The sequence below is a fragment of the Oncorhynchus clarkii genome, chromosome 17 (genome assembly GCF_045791955.1).
Source record: "Oncorhynchus clarkii lewisi isolate Uvic-CL-2024 chromosome 17, UVic_Ocla_1.0, whole genome shotgun sequence".
Lineage (NCBI taxonomy): Eukaryota > Metazoa > Chordata > Actinopteri > Salmoniformes > Salmonidae > Oncorhynchus > Oncorhynchus clarkii.
In genome coordinates this window covers 18,570,534-18,590,857 of record NC_092163.1, presented here as the reverse complement: position 1 = coordinate 18,590,857, position 20,324 = coordinate 18,570,534, and the positions used below count along the sequence as shown (strand labels likewise).

General features: G+C 42.7%; 1 protein-coding gene across 2 annotated transcripts; it reads right to left on the bottom strand.

The window, feature by feature from the left end:
- Positions 1 to 2,740: 2,740 nt before the first annotated feature.
- On the bottom strand, positions 2,741 to 14,850 carry LOC139370439 (protein phosphatase 1 regulatory subunit 12C-like). 2 transcript variants are annotated; one of them, XM_071109915.1, is made up of 20 exons: positions 14,473 to 14,850; positions 13,774 to 13,948; positions 13,533 to 13,663; positions 13,128 to 13,246; positions 12,683 to 12,842; positions 12,317 to 12,461; positions 11,872 to 11,946; positions 11,472 to 11,551; positions 10,335 to 10,444; positions 10,164 to 10,228; positions 9,848 to 9,981; positions 7,862 to 7,949; positions 7,619 to 7,736; positions 6,094 to 6,203; positions 5,632 to 5,696; positions 5,501 to 5,540; positions 5,177 to 5,281; positions 4,646 to 4,696; positions 4,402 to 4,452; positions 2,741 to 3,991 (listed from the first exon to the last, which is right to left on the bottom strand). In XM_071109915.1, exons 1-20 carry the CDS (start codon positions 14,694 to 14,696, stop codon positions 3,905 to 3,907), a joined length of 2,133 nt encoding a protein of 710 aa, XP_070966016.1. In that variant the 5' UTR covers positions 14,697 to 14,850; the 3' UTR covers positions 2,741 to 3,904. The 2 variants fall into 2 exon arrangements, with proteins under 2 accessions (XP_070966016.1, XP_070966017.1); XM_071109916.1 differs by having other exon boundaries at positions 9,848 to 9,978; positions 14,473 to 14,817.
- Positions 14,851 to 20,324: the final 5,474 nt, after the last annotated feature.

Sequence of the window (20,324 nt, the reverse complement as noted above, 5' to 3'; positions counted from 1 at the left end):
GCCACTGTGATCATTTTCTGTGACGACAGAGTAAATTATTATGCAGCCTCAGAGGGGTGCCCAAACTTTTTCATACGACTGTACAAGGAAATGATAACGGAGTTTCCCTAGTAGGATAAACCGGTATCGCAGCTTGGTGTACAAAAGGGAAGTGGGGGTCGACTGAGATAAGACAACACACAGTTGATAAGTATAACAATTTAAATGCTAATCCTTCGCACATGAACGCTCACTCTTTCGCGAATAATTGCAATCAATATATATATTTACGCTCAGTGTGTCGTCGGGATCCCTGTTGAAAAGTTTGTTTCTGTTGGAGAGTCTGTCTGTCCTCTCTCTCTGTCGTGGTTAGAATGGGTACTTCAGAGTGACATTCATTCATGTTGTTATAGAATAGCGGTTTCGGCGGTTGTCAGTCTTCGCGTTCAATGATACCGAATTCCTAGCTGCAGACTAGTAATTAATATCAAAGACTTGTTCTTATTCTGTCGGTATCGATAGTTCAGCAATCGTCTCAAACCTTGGCCCTCTCGTTATCGAGGTAAGCTGGTCTGCAACCTTTGTCCTCTCGTAATTGAGAGAAACATGGTCTGTTGAGAAATTCTCAAGGTGGGGGTTTTATTCGGAAGAGCAGAAAAAGGCTGTCTCATGACGCCAAGTCCTGGCTGTGTTCATGGAGGTGTGCCAGTGACTTAAGTGAAACTTTACACAGAAATACAATTCTCTCACATTACATCATTACATAGCATCCCATAATTTCACAAATAGTGTAATCTTTCCTCATTCATCCTGTACAGCAATTAGATGCAAGCCTCATAACTGAGGTTATTATATAAACAGCGTTATGGTAATGTGGCCATATTGCCTCTCATGAGTTTCACAAAATTGTACCAAACGGACCAGTTCGTAGCTGGATTCTTCACCGATCTTTTATACCTTCTCCAGAACATAAATGTTGTTCGGACCTCAAGTTCTGTGAGGTGGAAGAAATTCCTTTGTTCTCTCTATGAAAACTTCACTCTCTCTCTATACTGTGGCCATGAGGAGATAATCTACTCCAGGAATTTACGACCTGGGCACGCAGCAACCTGAGTGTAGGAGACAGAGAGAGGGGGATGAGCTTGCTGTACCCAATGAGGGCAACGTCATGACAGGAGTATCAGTATCTGTGTGACCACACATCTCCTTCGCATAGAGTTGATCAGGCTGTTGCTTGTAAGCATGTGGAATGTTGTGGAATGATGGCTGATTCAATGGCTTTGTGAAGTTAATTGGATATTGTCGGGAACTGGTACACGCTGTCGTACACGTCAATCCAGAGCACTCCAAAACATGTTCAATGGGTGACATTTCTGGTGAGTATGCAGGTCATTTCAGCTTCCAGGAATTGTGTACAGATCCTTGCGACATGGCTCTGCGTTATCATGCTGAAACATGAGGTGATGGTGGAGGACCTCAGGATCTTGTCACGGTATCTCTGTGCATTCAAATTTCCATCAATAAAATGCAATTGTTTTCTCTGTTCGTAGCTTATGCCTGCCTATTCCATAACCCCACCGCCACGTTGCCATGAGCAAACTGCTAGCCTAGACAACGCCCTACACGCTGACTGCCATCTGCCCGGTACATTTAAAGCCAGGATTCAACCATGAAGAGTATACTTCTCCAGCGTGCGGCCATCGAAGCTGAGCATTGGCCCACAAGTCGGTTATGACGCTGAACCGCAGTCATATCAAGACCCTGGTGAGGACGAGCACGCAGATGAGCTTCCCTGAGACAGTTTCTGACAGTTTGTGCAGTACCATGGTAGACCCTCATACTTCAAGGCTAAAACCATGGTACATTTCCATGGTATAAGTGAAAGTACCATAGTAGTACCATGATATAAATGAAAGAACCGAAGGGTATTATAAGAAACTGTTTATTTGTTAATCATTATTTATTTCAAATAATCCCTTTAACAGTTACTTTAGTTAAGAACTTAGATTTGGTAACACATTCAAGCAACATTTTCTATAAAATTAAGCTCTATATGCTTTATTCCATGTGAAGCTGTATAGTGGATATGTGACTACTTTATGAAAGTGGATATATTGATCTAGTGCAGGACTCTCCGATCAAGCAACCCGCCTGTAGGTTTTCCCCAGTTGTAACTAACCTGATTGAGCTTATCAACTAGCTAATTAGAATCAGGTGCGCTAGATTAGGGTTGGAGTGAAAACCTACAGGACTGTAGTTCTCCAGGAACAGGGTTGGAGAGCCTTGACCTAGTGGATATTTTGTCTGTTGTAAAATGATACACTTGCAAGTGTTGCAGAAAAAGAGGAAATTCAGAACTCAGCTGTGGAGTCATTACTGATTGTGATGTAATTATTAATGTATCCTGGTCTTGACTTTGTCTTTTTACCTACTAAGATTCCTCTTGAAAAGCCCAGTGCAGTCAAAAACGTGATTTTCCTGTGTTATATCTCCACACTGAGGTTGGAATAATACTGCGAAATTGCAAATATGATAATGCCCTTTTAGTGTAAGAGCTGTTTGAAAAGACCGCCTAAAATTGCAACCTGTTTTGGTGGGATGGAGTTTTGGTCTGCCTGGTGACGTCACCAGGTGGTTAAATTAGTTAATAGACCAACAAGAAAGAGTTCTAAACATTTAGTTTTCAGTTGCCCTCTCCACACTCCCCCACAGTAAGGTACTTAAATTGTTACCCCAAAATGATTTGATATCGAGATAAAAACAGCTGCATTGGACCTTTAATGAAAAGCACAATATAAATAAAATGAGCATCGACTTCCACATGCAGTGCTTCCCTAATGTCTCCATTAGGTAAGGTGTTGATCATGAGTTTTATTCTCGTCGCCACACAGGAACTGTGGCGGGAGATGGCGAGCTTAATTTACCATACTGTATTTTATTTGACGTTGTGTAAATATTAATTACAAATATATATAGAAAGGCACATTGTCAAAATACAATTTGGCATGCATTAAAAAACAGAGTAAACTTTCAAAAGACTTGACCCATCTTGCCTGTCTACTAACTAACAGGTCTCCGTCACAGTATGAGCACCCAGCATCTCCGTCCTTTCCTAAATCAAAGAGACCATTACTACTACATCACTGGATGAGGAGAGGGCCCCTGTACATAAATATACACATAAATATACATTCAAAAAAACTTAACATGCACATACAGTTTGGTCCAACTTTAACAGTAGTCAGCTCAAGTACAGTATTGACCCAGACTCATCCTGAGAGACAAACCAATCACTTCACCTTTCCCCCAAACAACATGCCAAACAAGCCGTAAATGGGGGGTGTTTTGGCACATTTTTGTGGAATATGCATGTCAAAACCTAATAACAACCTTCTCCGCCTCTCCTCAGAACTGAAGCACCTTCCGTTTGCATCGCTCCCCCAGTCCTGTTTAGGTGTCTAGTGGTATGTACTCTGAAGTAAGATCATGTCGTTATCGTAAGCGCTCACTTTGCATGGTTATTAAAATATCTTAAAAAACACATGTATCCTTAAACATGGTAATTCAGAAGCAAAGCACAAAATATTTAGGTCAGAAAAACACAACCAAAAAACGTTTAAAGAATTTGAACAGGAACACCGTACAGTACCCTGTGAATCCATAGGAGGTGCAGTTCAGCTTGTTATACAGTAGATCGAGTAATGAGTGAAGCCAAACCAAAGGCGAATAATAACCCTGCAAAAACTATTCTTTCCAGTTATAAATCCAAAAATGTCATTGAACAAATGCATCGTTGGTTTTCTATCAGAGCAGAACACAGTCTTTCTTGATGCTGGGTTTTGTTCCCGGTATGTGCCTTGTGAGTTGGGCAAGAGACAGGAACCGTTTAACACTTTTCTCCGTCTAGAGGTTTGGGAGATGAGGCTCATTTGGAAAGTTTGCTGATGACACGGATGAGAGCGGCATTCTCATCCTTTAGCCTCTGGTTGTCTGCTCGGAGATCCACCAGCATCTGGAAATACACGATAACCAGGGAGGACAGACAACATCAGGGACAAATAGATGTTTTTTTTTATCATCGTGATCAGTTGATGGAAATCTATTGGTTATTGAATGTTACAGATAATGCAATGTAGAACAGTACAGAATAAAACCATATTCTCAGAACAGTTTTTAGATAGATTGTCATTAATGTTTGTGTAATTTGGAGTTGGTTTGAGTACTTTTATGTGGTTAATGTTTTCAGTAGTTTATTTTTATTGTTTTGGGGGGGGGTCAGTATGTTGGGTTGTTTGAGGTTGTTTTGGGTAGTCAGTAGGATCCCAAAGCACATCATCAATGCTAACAATTATGCAGGTTAATTCAAGTCTGAACAGACAAGTTGAATAGGCTAGCCCCGGTGACTGAACAATTCCCTTATACCTTCAGCTCATCCTCCAGTTCCACTGCTTTTCTCTGGAGTGCTCTCTTCTCCTGCGAGTAAAAGCAGACACAGATTTTTTTTAACTCACTCCCACATAGGTATGCAGCCTTTACAGCTAATGACATTAGGTTATATTCCATTTGACCTCAATTGATCCAATAAATAAATAATTTCCTGAATTGGGAAGCTAACAGTGAAATGGACCCTAAAACATGAACACAGACAGTTTAAGAGGGGACTCACAAATCTCTCCAGTTCCAGCAGGGCCGGCCTCTCGGTGTTGCTCTCTTGACTCTGCAATGGAGACACGGACACAGTTACAACAGGGCCAGTGATTGACATGCACAGCTCAACACAGAAGCCGAGCAGGATAAATTCCAACACATTCTGTGTGCTATCTGGAATCCATCTTTGTGTTCCTAACAATACTGTGTACTGTTTGTCTTACACAACGTAACTTCTCTCCACATTGTCAGAGGCGGACACAGAACACCGTCAGGTCCCGCCACATGACCAGCGACAGCACTTCTAGGATCTGCCTCCCTGACAGACTGACAATGTCCCAATACTCTTCGTCTCCCTCCTTTCCACTGCTATGTGGATCTAATATATTGAAATGGAATACCTGATAATCATATCCAGACTTATCTGTAGTTCCCTATCTGTAGTTATGAGCGAGAGAAGACAAGGAAAAGAGTCATGGCACATGGCTTTGCTATACGCCATGGATCTTGAACCATGGTCATCAAAATTTAGACCGGATCATATCCTCACCTGTCGGAGTCTCTCCAGCTCCACTTTGCTCTGGCTGAGCAGCAGCGCGGTCTCCTGCAGCTTGTCTCTGAGCAGGCTGTTCTCCTGCAGCACCGACATGTACAGCTAGGGGGCGACACAAATACAGGGATCCGGTCATAGCCTCTGCAGTTCTAAATACATTCCGTTTAAGCGGTTTAAACTCTTATTTCCCAGCTAGTCAGCTGCATCCATTCATTCCCAACAGAGCATGTTATTCTCTCACTTATTAAAACCTTAGCTTCCATCTTTCAAGTGCCTGAAGAATGTGTGTATTTAAAAATCACTGGGAGTTGTCAACAATACCATTTTGTACTCTGGTGAAGAATCTCCCAACTGAGGCTCACTGCAAAGATAGACAGAGTACATGATTTATGCAATACAAAAGAGGTTTAGTAATTCAGTATACTGTAGTATAGAAATGAAAAAACAGTTACCTGGGTGAACTATGACGATGGTTTTCATCCTGTTGGGCTTCATCCATTGCATCCAAATGTTCATTCTTGTGAGAAAAATAAATACAGTGTATAATGAACATTGTAACAAAGTCCTATATTTCAGGTCTACACTATAAAGCAGTCAAAATGCAGAAATGTAGCAATTACACAACTGAAAAGGGGGGAGGGGGGAAAGAACATTTCAGGTGGGGTATGGAGTTCCTGTTCTGAGTACAAGGTTACAACATACTGTTGCATTTCCTCTTTGTCTTTGTAGGACATAACATTTACGTTGTACTTGTGGCATGTTGGAAGTGGACAAGAAAGAGTGATATTGGTTGATAGTCAAATTAAAGTTCAATCAGTTTATACAAAGAGGAAATGGTCAAACGATTAGAACAAAGATAACAAAAGCTCTAGCACGAATACTATGAATATGTATGAAGGGGTTCCTCTGCTTACCCCTAGTTGAACCACCCCGGTGGAGCGTCTCTCTCTCCTTCCCTTCCGCCGGTCCCGCACTCCTAGCCGCGTCTCTCCCTCGGACCCGACCTCCTTCACTGGGTCGGTGTCTACAATACAATTGGAACAGAACGACATTGATAGATCAAAAGGCATTCAACAGCAGGGCTCTAAACTAACTTTTTTCCACCGGTGGCACAATTCTTCCTGTTGACGGCACCAGCACATGATATGGTCGCACCCATTTTTTGCCACTGCGTGCTGATAACGACCTGACCGGTGTCTCATAGTGTGCCTGCATTCCATACAGAACCAGGCTAATAATGACTAGTCGTCTTTTACATTAGCATGCCCTTGCAGGGTTTGACATTCAGATGAATTTGCCAGTGGCACACTGGGCCAATGCCAACTGAAAGTTACTGGCCCGAATGAAAAGAGTGCTGGCCAAGGAAAGCAGATGATGTGCGCATCTATTAAAATGTTTAATTTGCAGGCTGCGTAAGTAGCCTATAGCAGGGCTCTCCAACCCTGTTCCTAGTGAGATACCGTCCTGTAGGTTTTCGCGCCAACACTAATCTAGCGCACCCGATTCTAATAATTAGCTGGTTGATAAGTTGAATCGGGAAAGTTACAACTGGGGTTGAAATGAAAATCTCCAGGAACAGGGTTGGAAAGCCCTGGCCTATAATGACCTACCCTCCATAAAAAAAAGAATCATATTTGAGCAATCTTAAAAAGGGTGTTATCGCTAGCGATTGTAGGGCCTGATAAAAATACACGTTTTAGTTTTCCCTCAGGATTTCACTCGCAAAAATCATATTTTGGGGGTTGAAAAACTCCTCAAATTTGATGTTCCCTGTCCACAACAATGCTTAAACCACATCGGGAGAACACTTTTGAGATCTGGGAACAATAAAAAACTAAATTGGAGGGTGTAGTTGCCCTTCAAATCAATTGTGCGCCTAGCAAGAGGCCATTGTGTTCGGCTAGTGTTTTTTTTTGTACTGTACAATGTAGGCTACATGTGATGGCACAGTTTGATAAACAAATGCCTTGCAATTGTTACAAATCATCAAGATATCATTCAGCCAGGTATTTAATTGGCAAGTTTTTTTGTTTTTGGGAAAGCCTTTAGGAATGTTCATTCAAACAGCTCATGACTCAATTTGGCTTTGCAAAGATTAAACCAAGACTTCGGACCAAACTTTATGAATACCTGCATACCCATTGTTGCATACCTTTATAATACATTTTTAAAAAGCTGAAAATTGTGAACCAAAAAGTAACGTGAAAAAAAAAAAACACTGGCACCCTAGAGTCCAATTAAAAATGTGTGTTTTGGTTGCAATTTTGAGCCCTTAACAGACACTAAGGCTAGAGCCTAGAGGATGCATTTGATATTGCCATCTTGATGTTTTCCTGACACTAAACTTTTAAAACTAGGATTCATAATCCTGTCTTCCTGAATGGCATTACTATTAATACATGAAAACAGCACATTTTTTCCCACCACAGTCCCACTCACCTCTCTCAGCAGGTGTTATGGTGACTATAGGGCTGACATGCAGGATGTTGCTAGGTGGTGGATCAGCCGGTTTGGCTACGCTCTTCTCTGCCTCCTTCAAGTCAGTGAGCGTCACACCCTGTCACAGGAAACAAGCAAAAATCATGTTTATTATTTATGCTGAAAGGTGGTCAGTTAAGGTGACCAGATCCATTTTAAGCCCTCTGTAAGAGACGTAAAGAGATGGTTTATTGTGACCAGTACCTGTGTGGAGCGGCGAGACTGGCGCATGAGGCGTGATCGTGCTTTCCTCTGAGACTCAGACTCCTCGTCTCTTACAGGGGCCTGGAACCTGAGGGGCAAACATCCACACAGCTCCATTAGAACCCTTAGATTCACAATGCTCCAAAAGAGCACATCCATTCAGCTCCATTAGAACCCTTAGATTCACAATGCTCCCAAAAATAACACATCCATTCAGCTCTATTAGAACCCTTAGATTCACAATGCTCCCAAAAATAACACATCCATTCAGCTCCATTAGAACCCTTAGATTCACAATGCTCCCAAAAATAACACATCCATTCAGCTCCATTAGAACCCTTAGATTCACAATGCTCCCAAAAATAACACATCCATTCAGCTCTATTAGAACTCTTAGATTCAGAGCCGTAACCAGGGTTGGGGGTTTAAGTGAGGATTTTTTTCTCGCATTTATATACAATTAAATAAAAGTTTAAAAAGCTATTTGGAAAACAGCAAAAACGACCCCAGCCATTATCACCTTGGCTGCTCTAGGTTCATTCACCTCAGTCAATCTACAAACACAAAGCCTATTAGCTATACACAATTGTAATGTTATACCCCTGAAAGGGGGAATTATGAGAAATGATCCACACTAACGAGTAGCATCAGAAAATGTTCCGTCAGTTGTAATGATGAATTGCAGAAAATAATCAACTCTATACATAGATATGCGTTCACATTTCTTTTCCAAGGCATTACTAATGAAGCTCCGCACAAACAGACATCAATGGAGCACACAGATGATCGTTTTATCATATTAACTTACGATTCTGTATTAACATCAGTGATGTAGTGGTAAAAAAGGTGGCTAATGGGTAAACTATAAACTCCAGTGGGCGATCAAGACTAACAAGAGCGTTGGGTCAGTAACCGAAATGTCGCTGGTTCGATGAACAGATCCACACAGCTCCATTAGAACCCTTAAATTCAGAATGCTCCAACACATCCACACAGCTCCATTAGAAGATGTATATTCAGAATGCTCCAACACATCCACACAGCTCCACTAGAAGATGTATATTCAGAATGTTCCAACACATCCACTAAGCTCCACTAGAAGATGTATATTCAGAATGCTCCAACACATCCACACAGCTCCACTAGAAGATGTATATTCAGAATGCTCCAACACATCCACACAGCTCCACTAGAAGATGTATATTCAGAATGCTCCAACACATCCACACAGCTCCACTAGAAGATGTATATTCAGAATGCTCCAACACATCCACACAGCTCCACTAGAAGATGTATATTCAGAATGTTCCAACACATCCACTAAGCTCCACTAGAAGATGTATATTCAGAATGTTCCAACACATCCACTAAGCTCCACTAGAAGATGTATATTCAGAATGCTCCAACACATCCACACAGCTCCACTAGAAGATGTATATTCAGAATGCTCCAACACATCCACACAGCTCCACTAGAAGATGTATATTCAGAATGCTCCAACACATCCACACAGCTCCACTAGAAGATGTATATTCAGAATGCTCCAACACATCCACACAGCTCCACTAGAAGATGTATATTCAGAATGCTCCAACACATCCACACAGCGCCACTAGAAGATGTATATTCAGAATGCTCCAACACATCCACACAGCTCCACTAGAAGATGTATATTCAGAATGCTCCAACACATCCACACAGCTCCACTAGAAGATGTATATTCAGAATGCTCTATAAGAACACCTCCATAAAAGCACATCCCCTTAATTTACAGCAGAAGACACTCACTCCTCTACTAAAACACATTGATAGTACTTAAACAACTGCCTGTGTGTTGAGTCTTTCATTCATTAGCTCTCATCATCACTTCCTTCTTATGTGCCACACCCTGCCTCCTGCCACACCAACTATTCACGTATCTTTCCGGTAGTTGTGCCAGGCCACTAAGCTTTAATGTGTGTTTACTGTGTGTCATGTGGCTCTTACTTCCGTCTGTCTGGGTTGGTGTTGTTGGGACTATCAGCCAGGGGGTCTTTCCTCTGGGGGGTGGGCTGGACCCGGGCTGTACGACTGGCTCTGTCCTGGTCTCGCTCCTCCACATCCTTCTCCTCTGGAGTCTGCTGGACCACAGGCAAAACAGGACCACGTTGATACAGAGAAATAATAACATTCCTCTTGACAGTAATCGAGTCACTGTTGCTAGGCTGATGATTCACATTTTTCTGTGTGTAAAGCACGACAGGCCCAGGTAGACTACACAACATCTACAGTACAGCTTAAGATGCATTGAGACATGTCTTACCTTTTCAGCGGGGCTGACGGTGGAGGTGGCACTCTCTGTGTCTGGACTGGATAGAGTGGAGCCTTCTAAGAAAGACAGACAGGAGGTGTACTCTGGTCAGTGGGTAATCATGTATGGGTATTCAAAATGTCTGTGTGTGTGTGAGAGAGAGAGATCAGCCATATTTTATACCAGGGCTGCTCTCTTTCTCCTCGCTGAGCTCCAGGCCTTCAGACCTCCTCTCTTTAGACTGGTCCTGCACGTTCATCTTTTCCTTACTGCTCATCCTGCACACGGAGGTCCTGAAACACACGGAGATGATTACTATCAGCATATCACAGAAATAGGCTGCATTAATATTCTTTACCCTTCTCCCAAAGTGTGCTCTCGTTCACTCCCCTCCGTGCATTGAAAAGCTTTGGATTGGTGCATACATGGGAGGAGATAATGATCGGAATGTAGCCATGAAATTCATTGCAGGAACGCATCCAGTTCTGACACTGTCCAACACAATCCTCCCTGCTATTATTTAGGCTGCCCTGGGGCGGCAGGGTGCCCTAGTGGTTAAAGCGTTGGACTAGTAACCGGAAGGTTGCAAGTTCAAATCCCCGAGCTGACAAGGTACAAATCTGTCGTTCTGCCCCTGAACAGGCAGTTAACCCACTGTTCCTAGGCCGTCATTGAAAATAAGAATTAGTTCTTAACTGACCTGCCTAGTTAAAAAGGTTAAAAAAAAACAAGGAAGACGGCTTTTTCATAGTCAGCCATCTTTGTAAAATAACAGTCAAGTGAAGAACTATCCAATTGTATCTCATCTACATTTCTAAGGAAGACAAAACCATCTTCCTGCATGAGGCCAAGCCCACCACATTTACTCCAACTACAACCTAACTGCAAATTTATTCCAACTACAGTCTAACTGCAAAATAACTACTACAGATCAGAAGAGGAAAAGAAACAGGAGAAAATAAGATGCAGTAATAATAAGGCATATACTGACCTCCGTCGTTTGTTATCAGATGCAGTAATAATAAGGCATATACTGACCTCCGTTGTTTGTTATCAGATGCAGTAATAATAAGGCATTTACTGACCTCCGTCGTTTGTTATCAGATGCAGTAATAATAAGGCATATACTGACCTCCGTCGTTTGTTATCAGATGCAGTAATAATAAGGCATTTACTGACCTCCGTCGTTTGTTATCAGATGCAGTAATAATAAGGCATATACTGACCTCCGTCGTTTGTTATCAGATGCAGTAATAATAAGGCATATACTGACCTCCGTCGTTTGTTATCAGATGCAGTAATAATAAGGCATATACTGACCTCCGTCGTTTGTTATCAGCTTTCGCAGCAGTAGAGCCTGCAGGGTTCTGTCTGTCCATTATGGACTGCTCATTACGCCACTGTGAAGGGACACCCGGTCATCAGTGACAAAAATATGACCACTGTCATTAGATAACGCACATAATAATAATAATATTGCAAGGCAAATATAGTAGCAAGTGTCATGACAGCATCACTCATCAGTAAGAGAAACATAGGAAGACTGCCTTTTGCAGAACAGCCTAATATTACATGGCAAATATGGCAACTAGTCAAATTATACTATTCTGAAAAGATGTGAAATCTACAATTAATATTTCTCAAATCAGGCAGTTTTGTATTGGCCATCTAGATAAATATTTTGCACACATGAACAGTGACAAAAAAAGGGAAGTCTCACGTTGGCTTGTTTCTGTGACAGCTCCTCCAGCAGTGACACAACACTCTCATCAGCGACATCAAACGGAGTCTGACCCTGCAGGGTTGACGTTACAAAAATGAAAATAGAGCACAAAGACATTATGTGGTATCACACTTCCTAACACATGGCGAAGCTATATTAGCCTAGCATTTCATAAAGTAGTAACAAATATTACAGAGACCTGGTATACAAGCAGTCGACAATATTTCCCAGTACATTGAGTGTCTTGAGGAGTATGGGCTCACTGTAATTAGCTGGAATAGAATAAATGGAACAGTAATCAAACACAACAAACATATTGAAATCAAGTTTGTCTCCGTTCCATTAATTCCATTCATTACAATGAGCTCGTCCTCCTATAGCTCCTCCCACCAGCCTCCACTGGTATACATGTGTATGGCTCTAGTCGGTCTGTCGGTCTCACCCCATTGCTGCAGGCCTCCATGTCACAGAGCTGTTCAGCCAGTATCCTGCAGGCATCTCCCTGCCCCCAGTGTGACGCTGCGTGGAGAGGTGTCCAGCCATCACAGTCCATCTCTGACACGTCCAGACCACACTGGCATAGCAGTCTGAACCACAACAACACAGAGTGGCTTAGCACAGAGAGCAAAGCAGAAAGCCTATGCAATTGAGTTAATTCATTTTGTCTCTTCGTTTTTTAACAATGCCCTACTTTTCCATAAACTCAAGAGTTATTGAGCTTGTCAGAGTGGCTGTGAGGGAGACTGTGAGGGAGACACAAGAAAAATAGGGGTTTTGAGAGAATTGGGACACGGTCATGGACACTCACTTGATGGCTTCCAGGTAGCCCTTGGCTGCAGCCACATGCAGGGGAGTGGCCCCAGTTTTGGGATGCCGTAGTTCTGAGGGAAGCCCCTCTGTCAGCCAGGCTCTGGCATCTTTCATGATCTGCTCCTCCTCCACCCGCTTAGCTGCCTCTACGTCCACACCTGACACAGGAATGAAATGTATAATCAATAACTGAACAAGAATGTTGAAAAAGTGGTAGTCGAAGCTTTTTCCTCTCTCAACTCCATTGAAAAAGGGGGAGCCTTATTCTTGTTTAGCTCGATATAAAACGTGACAGCGTCACAAGCCAAAAATTGGCTAAGAGTGTGCCCTGGCTTCGCTTCCTTCTCTGTACCTAAGTAAGTCTTTATAAATCAGACACCACAACACTTATCACCCTGAATCTCTCCTTTGTTTCCTCCCTGTGTTGGTAGCACCGTACTCACCTTGTCTCACCATGTATTGGTGCAGGAGCGACTCAGTGGCCTCGTCTTCAGCTATATCTAGGGGGACGTCGCCATCGCAGTTCACAGCAGTGAGAGATGCACCCTGCTGCAAAAGGAAACTGAGATATAGAAAGAGAGTTTGAAACCATCCACAAGAGAGAAACAGGCCACATAACCAAGAGTAAACTAAATGCAGTTGGCCAGCATTACAGGCCCTGCTGTACCAGACAACAATACAGCATTGTTGAATGGAGAAACATTGGCACAGGGAGGCTAAGGCTACCAAATCGGGTTAACTCAATTGCAACGACTGCCCAACATTATAACAGAGGAATGTAGAAAGCTTTCATATGTATCCCCTATTATATTGCCTGATGTTGAAGTGATATACTATACTGTACATACTCAGTAATCTCCAGATTCCCACAGGTGGCTGCCACATGCAGCGGAGTCCAGCCCTCACTGTCCACCTGGTTTATGTTGGCACCCTGAGCCAGGAGAAAGACCATCACCTCCATGCTCCCATCTATACAAGCCTACAGTGAATGAGGAGAGAGGATGATGATATTCATAGCTCCAGTATGATTATAGGTTGTAGAGTCAATCCACAGACACTAGATTCTACTCATTTACCACAAGTCCTTACCTGGTGAAGAGCTGTGATTCCGTCAGCATTGGCACAATTCACAACCTCTCCCTGATAGTCTCCATTTTTGCCTTCCGTCTCTCTTGCATCTTTCAGCATCTCCTGGGCCTCATCTGTGTCACCACTGGCACAAGCTGCCAGGAACTCTGCAGCAGTATCAAACCGCACTCGCCTCCTACAGTCGAGGTCATCATTTAGTGACAATACTCAGGATATTAAAAAGTTTATATTTTACCAGCACTCCATGGCAGCTACTCAAACCTCATTATTTGCATACATGGAAGGCAGATAATATTCCCCTCTTCCAAATAGTCCATGTTAAAACCAGAGGTTGTCAACAACAGTGGCGGTCTGTAGATAACTAGATATGTATGCTGGCTGACTAGTTAACTGCCTGCTAGCTTTCCAAAATGACTAGCCAGCCAATGTAGGTGTGTTAGCTACATAGTATCCCGTCGAATACTGTAGAGAAAGAACTGTTCTAAATCTACTAGTAGACAAGCACACACGAAAGTGCCATTGTTGTGATTACAGACATAGCTAGTTAGCGAGATAAACATTCAAGTATCAGTAAAGCTAGCTAGCAAGTGCCTAGCCCACGCACAGCATTCCTGAATAGCATCCGGTATAGTACTAGCTAGCTAGCGAGAACCTAGCTAGCTGGCTGTGTAGTAATGCATCAATCTGACAATACAGTACCTTCGTTTGAGTAGAATACTATGGGCTTCCCCGGTGGTCGATCCGCTTCCCTCCACATCCTGAGAATGGTCATTTGAAACGGCGTTGTTCACGGCCTCCGAGCCGCCTACATCCTCGACATCGCCCCGCCACCTTCGCCTGGGCACAGCCGGTTCTCTTTCGGTGCTTGAACCGGACCAGCGCTTCAATTGTTCCTGCCGTTTATCCTTTGCTGTGTCCCCCATTATTATCCGACAAGGACTTTATTCAATAAAATATATATTCGATAGAAAAGACACACCCTCCATGTGTATAGTTTCACTTCCTTATTCAAAACACTGGGTGTGAAGCCAAAGATGGTGCATATATGAAGATGTCCCACTCAGGCCGTTAACCATTGAAAAAATGTGTCACAGTTCCGGTCTGCTTAAGGAGTGGCTCTCCCGTAGATGGGTTAGCTGGCAACGAAAACGATGCGCACGCTTCAATGGAGGCAGAAGTCTGTGTGTTGTTGTGATTCTGGATGGCCAGATAGCAACAATGACAAGAAGCTGCCATGTTGGGGCATCGTAGGTGGCTCATTTCAGCTAGTTTAATCTTGTTATTGATACCATGTATTGTGTTGGGGTGTTTAGACTGATGCAATGTCTATGCTAATGTGACAAAAATGTACTAGCTAATTAACGAACAATGTAACTATGTATTTGAGAGACAAGTGCTCATTGGGCAAATGTATTTATGTTTTCAATAAACATTGGAGACAAAATATAGTTTACATGTTGTCCACAATCAAAGCCAACCCTGTCTGTTTTGCCCAATAGTCAGCCACAGTGGGCGGGTCATAACACCTATAAAACCTAGCGGTAAAACATGGAAATAATTCCATACATTTTTCACGTTGGGAATTTTACAAACACTTTAAATTAAGTGTGTTTGGTGTAGGCATACCTTGCTGTGACTGTTTTGGCAACCGTTTAATTCTCTCTCAGACAAGGTGAGTTTTATCAATATATTTGCCTCAATTTACTCTCACATTCGAAACGCTAAATACCAGCATAGAAGAACTCAGCAAGCGCAATCAGAGACATGTATCCAATCCAAGATGATTCCATGTGCTGTATTTAAATTCATTTAATAAAGTGTATACATTATTCTGTCCCCTTTCTCTGTCTTAGTTAACCACTGACTACACTTTAGCTAGCTAGTTAGCAAAGCAGTAGATTAGAACATATGTTTGTATTACTTTGCCTAGATAATTGTTCAGCTAGCAGAGCAGTAGATCATGAAATAATTTTGTATTACTTAGCCTAGATAATTGTCTGTATAGTATGTCGACTGTGGTGTCTATTTCAGACCTTTATGGCATTTTTAAAGGATAAGCATAAGAGCATTAAAAAGGGAGAAGACCACTATAAGCCTGGCCATGTGGAGAAGTACAGCCAGAGTGACGGGCAATTTACCGGTTTGGTCAGGGCCATGAGGGATAAAGTTTATCCTGTGTCAGTGAGTTAAAAAAATACCATGTTTTATACTGCTGTCAACATTCTACAGGGAAGAGCTACTTTATCAATTACACAGTGCATTTGGGAAGTATTCAGACCTCTAGACTTTTTCCACATTTTTTAACATTACAGCCTTATTCTAAAATGAATTTAATCCATGTTTTTCCTCATCAATCTACACACTACGCCATAATGACAAAGTGAAAACAGGTTTAGACATTTTGGCACATTTATAAAACAGAAACCTTATACATAAGTATTCAGACCCTTTGCTAAGAGACTAGAAATGTATCTCAGGTGCATCCTGTTCCATTGATCATCTTTGACATGTTTCTTCAACTTGATTGGAGTCCACCTGTGGTAAATTCAATTGATTGATGGACATGATTTGGAAAGGTACACGCCTGTCTAAGGTCCCACAATTGCCAGTGCATGTCCTAGAGCTGGCCGCCCCGGCCAAGCTGAGCAATCGGGGGAGAAGGGCCTTGGTCAAGGAGGTGCGCAAGAACCCAATGGTCACTCTGACAGAGCTCCAGAGTTCCTCTGTGGTGATGGGAGAACCTTCCAGAAGGACAACCATCTCTGCAACACTCCACCAATCAGGCCTTTATGGTAGTGGCCAGACGGAAGTCACTCCTCAGTAAAAGGCACATGACAGCCCGCTTGGAGTTTGCCAAAAGGCGCCTAAAGACTGATCACAAGAAACAAGATTCTCTATTCGGATGAAACCAAGATTGGACTCTTTAGCATGAATGCCAAGTGTCACGTCTGAAGGAACCCTGGCAGCATCCCTAGGGTGAAGCATGGTGGTGGCAGGATCATGCTGTGGGGATGGTTTTCAGCGGGAGGGACTGGGAGACTAGTCAGGATCGAGGGAAAGATGAACAGAGCAAAGTACAGAGAGATTCTTGATGAAAACCTGCTCCAAAGCGCTCAGGTTCACCTTTCAACAAAACAACGACCCAGCCAAGATGGCGCAGGAGTGGCTTCGGGACAAGTCTCTGAATGTCCTTGAGTGGCCTAGTCAGAGCCTGGCCTTGAACCCTATCAAACAGCTCTGGAGAGACCTGAAAAAAGCTGTACAGTGACGCACCCCATCCAACCTGACAGAGCTTGAGAGGATCTGCAGAGAAGAATGGGAGAAACTCTCAAAATACAGGTGTGTCAAGATTGTAGCCTCAAACTCAAAAACACTTGAGACTGTAATCTCTGCCAAAGGTGCTTCAACAAAGTACTAAGTAAGGGGTCTGAATGTGATAGTTTTTCTTTTAATATACATTTTCAGAAAAGGTGTTTTTTGCTTTGTCATTATGGGGTATAGCTTGATGAGAGGATGAAACAATTGAATCAATTTTATAATAAGGCTATAACGTAACAAAATGTGGGGGGAAATCACGGGCTCTGAATACGTTCTGAATGCACTGTATCACTCATCAGATTACCCCGGATGAAAGACTTAGATGAGTGAGTGATTACTCTGTCCTAGAATGTTGTCATGAGACTGAATCTAAAAAAAATCTATTGACATCCAGAATTGAATTGTTTAGACATCCAGTGTAGTGTGTATTGTAGTTTCATAACCAACCTTGAAAGGCTTTATTTATTCGGAGTGGTACATGCATTCACAGTCTTGATTTATAGGATCCTTCCCACTATTTGATTAGTGTGTCAAGTGTTATCAATTAAATGTTTAATGAAAAACCAAACTTGCCCTCATGTGAAAATGACAGTTAAATATTCTACAGCTGTAATGTCATCAATCAAATTAAACTTTACTCATGAAAATCCACAATGGATAAAATTAAGGGTGAAAAAACAGTTGGAACCATTTCCCTGTGTGACCACTAGGTTTTATGGGTATTATGACAACTCCACTGTGCCCCAGGCAAATTGAGGCAAAGTTAAGAATCTCTGGATTAACTGCTAAATTTAGTAATTCATAAATTGGTTCAAATTGTTTAAATGGACAATTCTTTGAACTGTCTTGGGCAAGTTTTTAATTAAAAATGCCTGTTATCTAGCTAGGTAGCTCATGGTTGGTCAGTTAGTTAGCAACATTGGACTACTATTCGCCATCTAGCCAGGCTATTTGCCTAGCCATTTAAATGCATGAGAAATTCATAAAAACAAGTTTATTTCTTTGGCTTTTCTAAACCAAAAGTCTAGTATGGTAGCTAACTTGGAAGCTATGGCTAGGTATTCTTGATAATAAAAAACAATTTTTTGTCACATACACGTGTTTAGCAGATGTTAATGTGAGTGTAGCGAAATGCTTGTGCTTCTAGTTCTGACAGTGCAGTAATATCTAACAATTCCCCAACAACTACCTAATACACACAAATCTACAGGGGAGAATGAGAATATGTATATGGATGAGTGATGGCCAAGTGGCATAGGCAAGGTGCAATATATAGTATATACATGTGATGAGTAATGTAAGATATGTAAACATTATTAAAATTGCATTATTTAGAGTGGATTGTATGAAGTGACTAGTGATCCATTTATTAAAGGGGCCAGTGATTGGGTCTCAATGTAGGCAGCGGCCTCTTGAGTTAGTGATTGCTGTTTAGCAGTCTGATGGCCTTGAGATAGAAGCTGTTCTTCAGTCTCTCGGTCCCAGCTTTGATGCACCTGTACTGACCTTGCCTTCTGGATGGTAAGCGGTGTGAACAGGCAGTGGCTCGGGTGGTTGATGTCCTTAATTATCTTTTTGGCCTTCCTGTGACATCGGGTGCTGTAGGTGTCATGGAGGGCAGGTAGTTTGCCCCCGGTGATGCGTTGTGCAGACTGCACCACCCTCTGGAGAACCTTGCGGTTGAGGGCGGTGCAGTTGGCGTACCAGGCTGTGATGCAGCCTGACAGAATGCTCTCAATTGTGCATCTGTAAACGTTTGTCAGGGTTTTGGGTGACAAGCCTTATTTCTTCAGCCTCCTGAGGTTGAAGAGGCACTGTTGCGCCGCCTTCACCACACTGTCTGTGTGGGTGGACCATTTCAGTTTGTTTGTGATGTGTACGCCGAGGAACTTAAAACTTTCCATCTTCTCCACTGCTGTCCCTTCGATGTGGATAGGGGTCTGTTTCCTGAAGTCCACTATCATCTCCTTTGTTTTGTTGACGTTGTGTGAGGTTATTTTCCTGACACCACACACCGAGTGCCCTCACCTCCTCCCTGTAGGCTGTCTCGTTGTTGGTAATCAAGCCCACTACTGTTGTCTGCAAACTTGATGGTTAAGTTGGGGGCGTGAATGGCCACAGTCGTGGGTGAACAGGGAGTACAGGAGGGGGCTGAGCACCCACCCCTGTGGGGCCCCAGTGTTGAGGGTCAGCGAAGTGGAGATGTTGTTTCCTACCTTCACCACCTTGGGGTGGCCCGTCAAAGTCCAGGACCCAATTGCACAGGGCGGGGTTGAGACCCAGGGCCTCCAGCTTGATGATGAGCTTGGAGGATACTATGGTGTTGAAAGCTGAGCTGTAGTCAATGAACAGCATTGTTACATAGGTATTCCTTTTGTCCAGATGGGATAGGGCAGTGTGCAGGCGATTGCGTCGTCTGTGGACCTGTTGGGATGGTATGCAAACTGAAGTGGGTCTAGGGTGGCCGGTAAGGTGGAGGTGATATGATCCTTGACTCGTAATGTTTGTGTCTGTAGGTGAGGGGTGGGTAGCCTACTTCAAGGACTACTTGACTTGTAGCTACCCTAGCTAGCTGAATTATTTTAGTCTGGCTTTGAGGTTTCAGAGATGGACTGATTCATCCTCTCGAGTCAAGTGTGTTTACTTTGGGAAAACAGTGTTTGCTGTTACCCTCTGGACTGCAGATCATTCGTATGGGCAATGTTATGTAACCTTATTTATGACTGAATGGTGTAAAAATGATTGCAACCATTTCTGTGTTTTGACCGCTAGGTTTTATGGGTATTATGACTCCTACTATTGTAGACCAATGCATTATAGTGCGTTCAAGACAACTGGGAACTCTGAAAAAATACGAGATGAAATCATGACGTCAGTGATCTTCAGGTCAAAGTCCAAGCTCTAGAAAGAGACCAGAGATCTTGAGTTGGAATTCCGAGTTGGATGTCTGTTCAAAATGATTTTTCACAGTCGGAGCTAGTTTATTTTTTTCTCCACTTCCCAGCTGTCTTGAACACACTGAAGTTGTAAGTCTGAGATCCCAGTTGTTATGGGTATTGTATGGAACTGAGAGTCATGATCAAGGGCTGATGCTATGTATTGGCCAATGAGAGGCTTTGAAAGCACCGGTCAGCAATAATGGCACTCCTCAGAAGAAGCCGTTTTGAATAAAATGGATCAAGGACAGAATTACATTTATGTAGCTCAGATTGAAAAGTGCATTAAGGTGTCTG

Excerpts from the sequence above, each read along its gene's own strand:
- LOC139370439 (XM_071109915.1), bottom strand. The coding sequence starts at position 14,696 with ATGGGGGACACAGCAAAGGATAAACGGCAGGAACAATTGAAGCGCTGG. Across the intron at positions 6,204-7,618 it reads CATAACACCTGCTGAGAGAG|ACACCGACCCAGTGAAGGAG; the intron begins GTGAGTGGGACT and ends ATTGTATTGTAG. Across the intron at positions 4,453-4,645 it reads TGCTGGAACTGGAGAGATTT|GAGAAGAGAGCACTCCAGAG; the intron begins GTGAGTCCCCTC and ends TTTTACTCGCAG.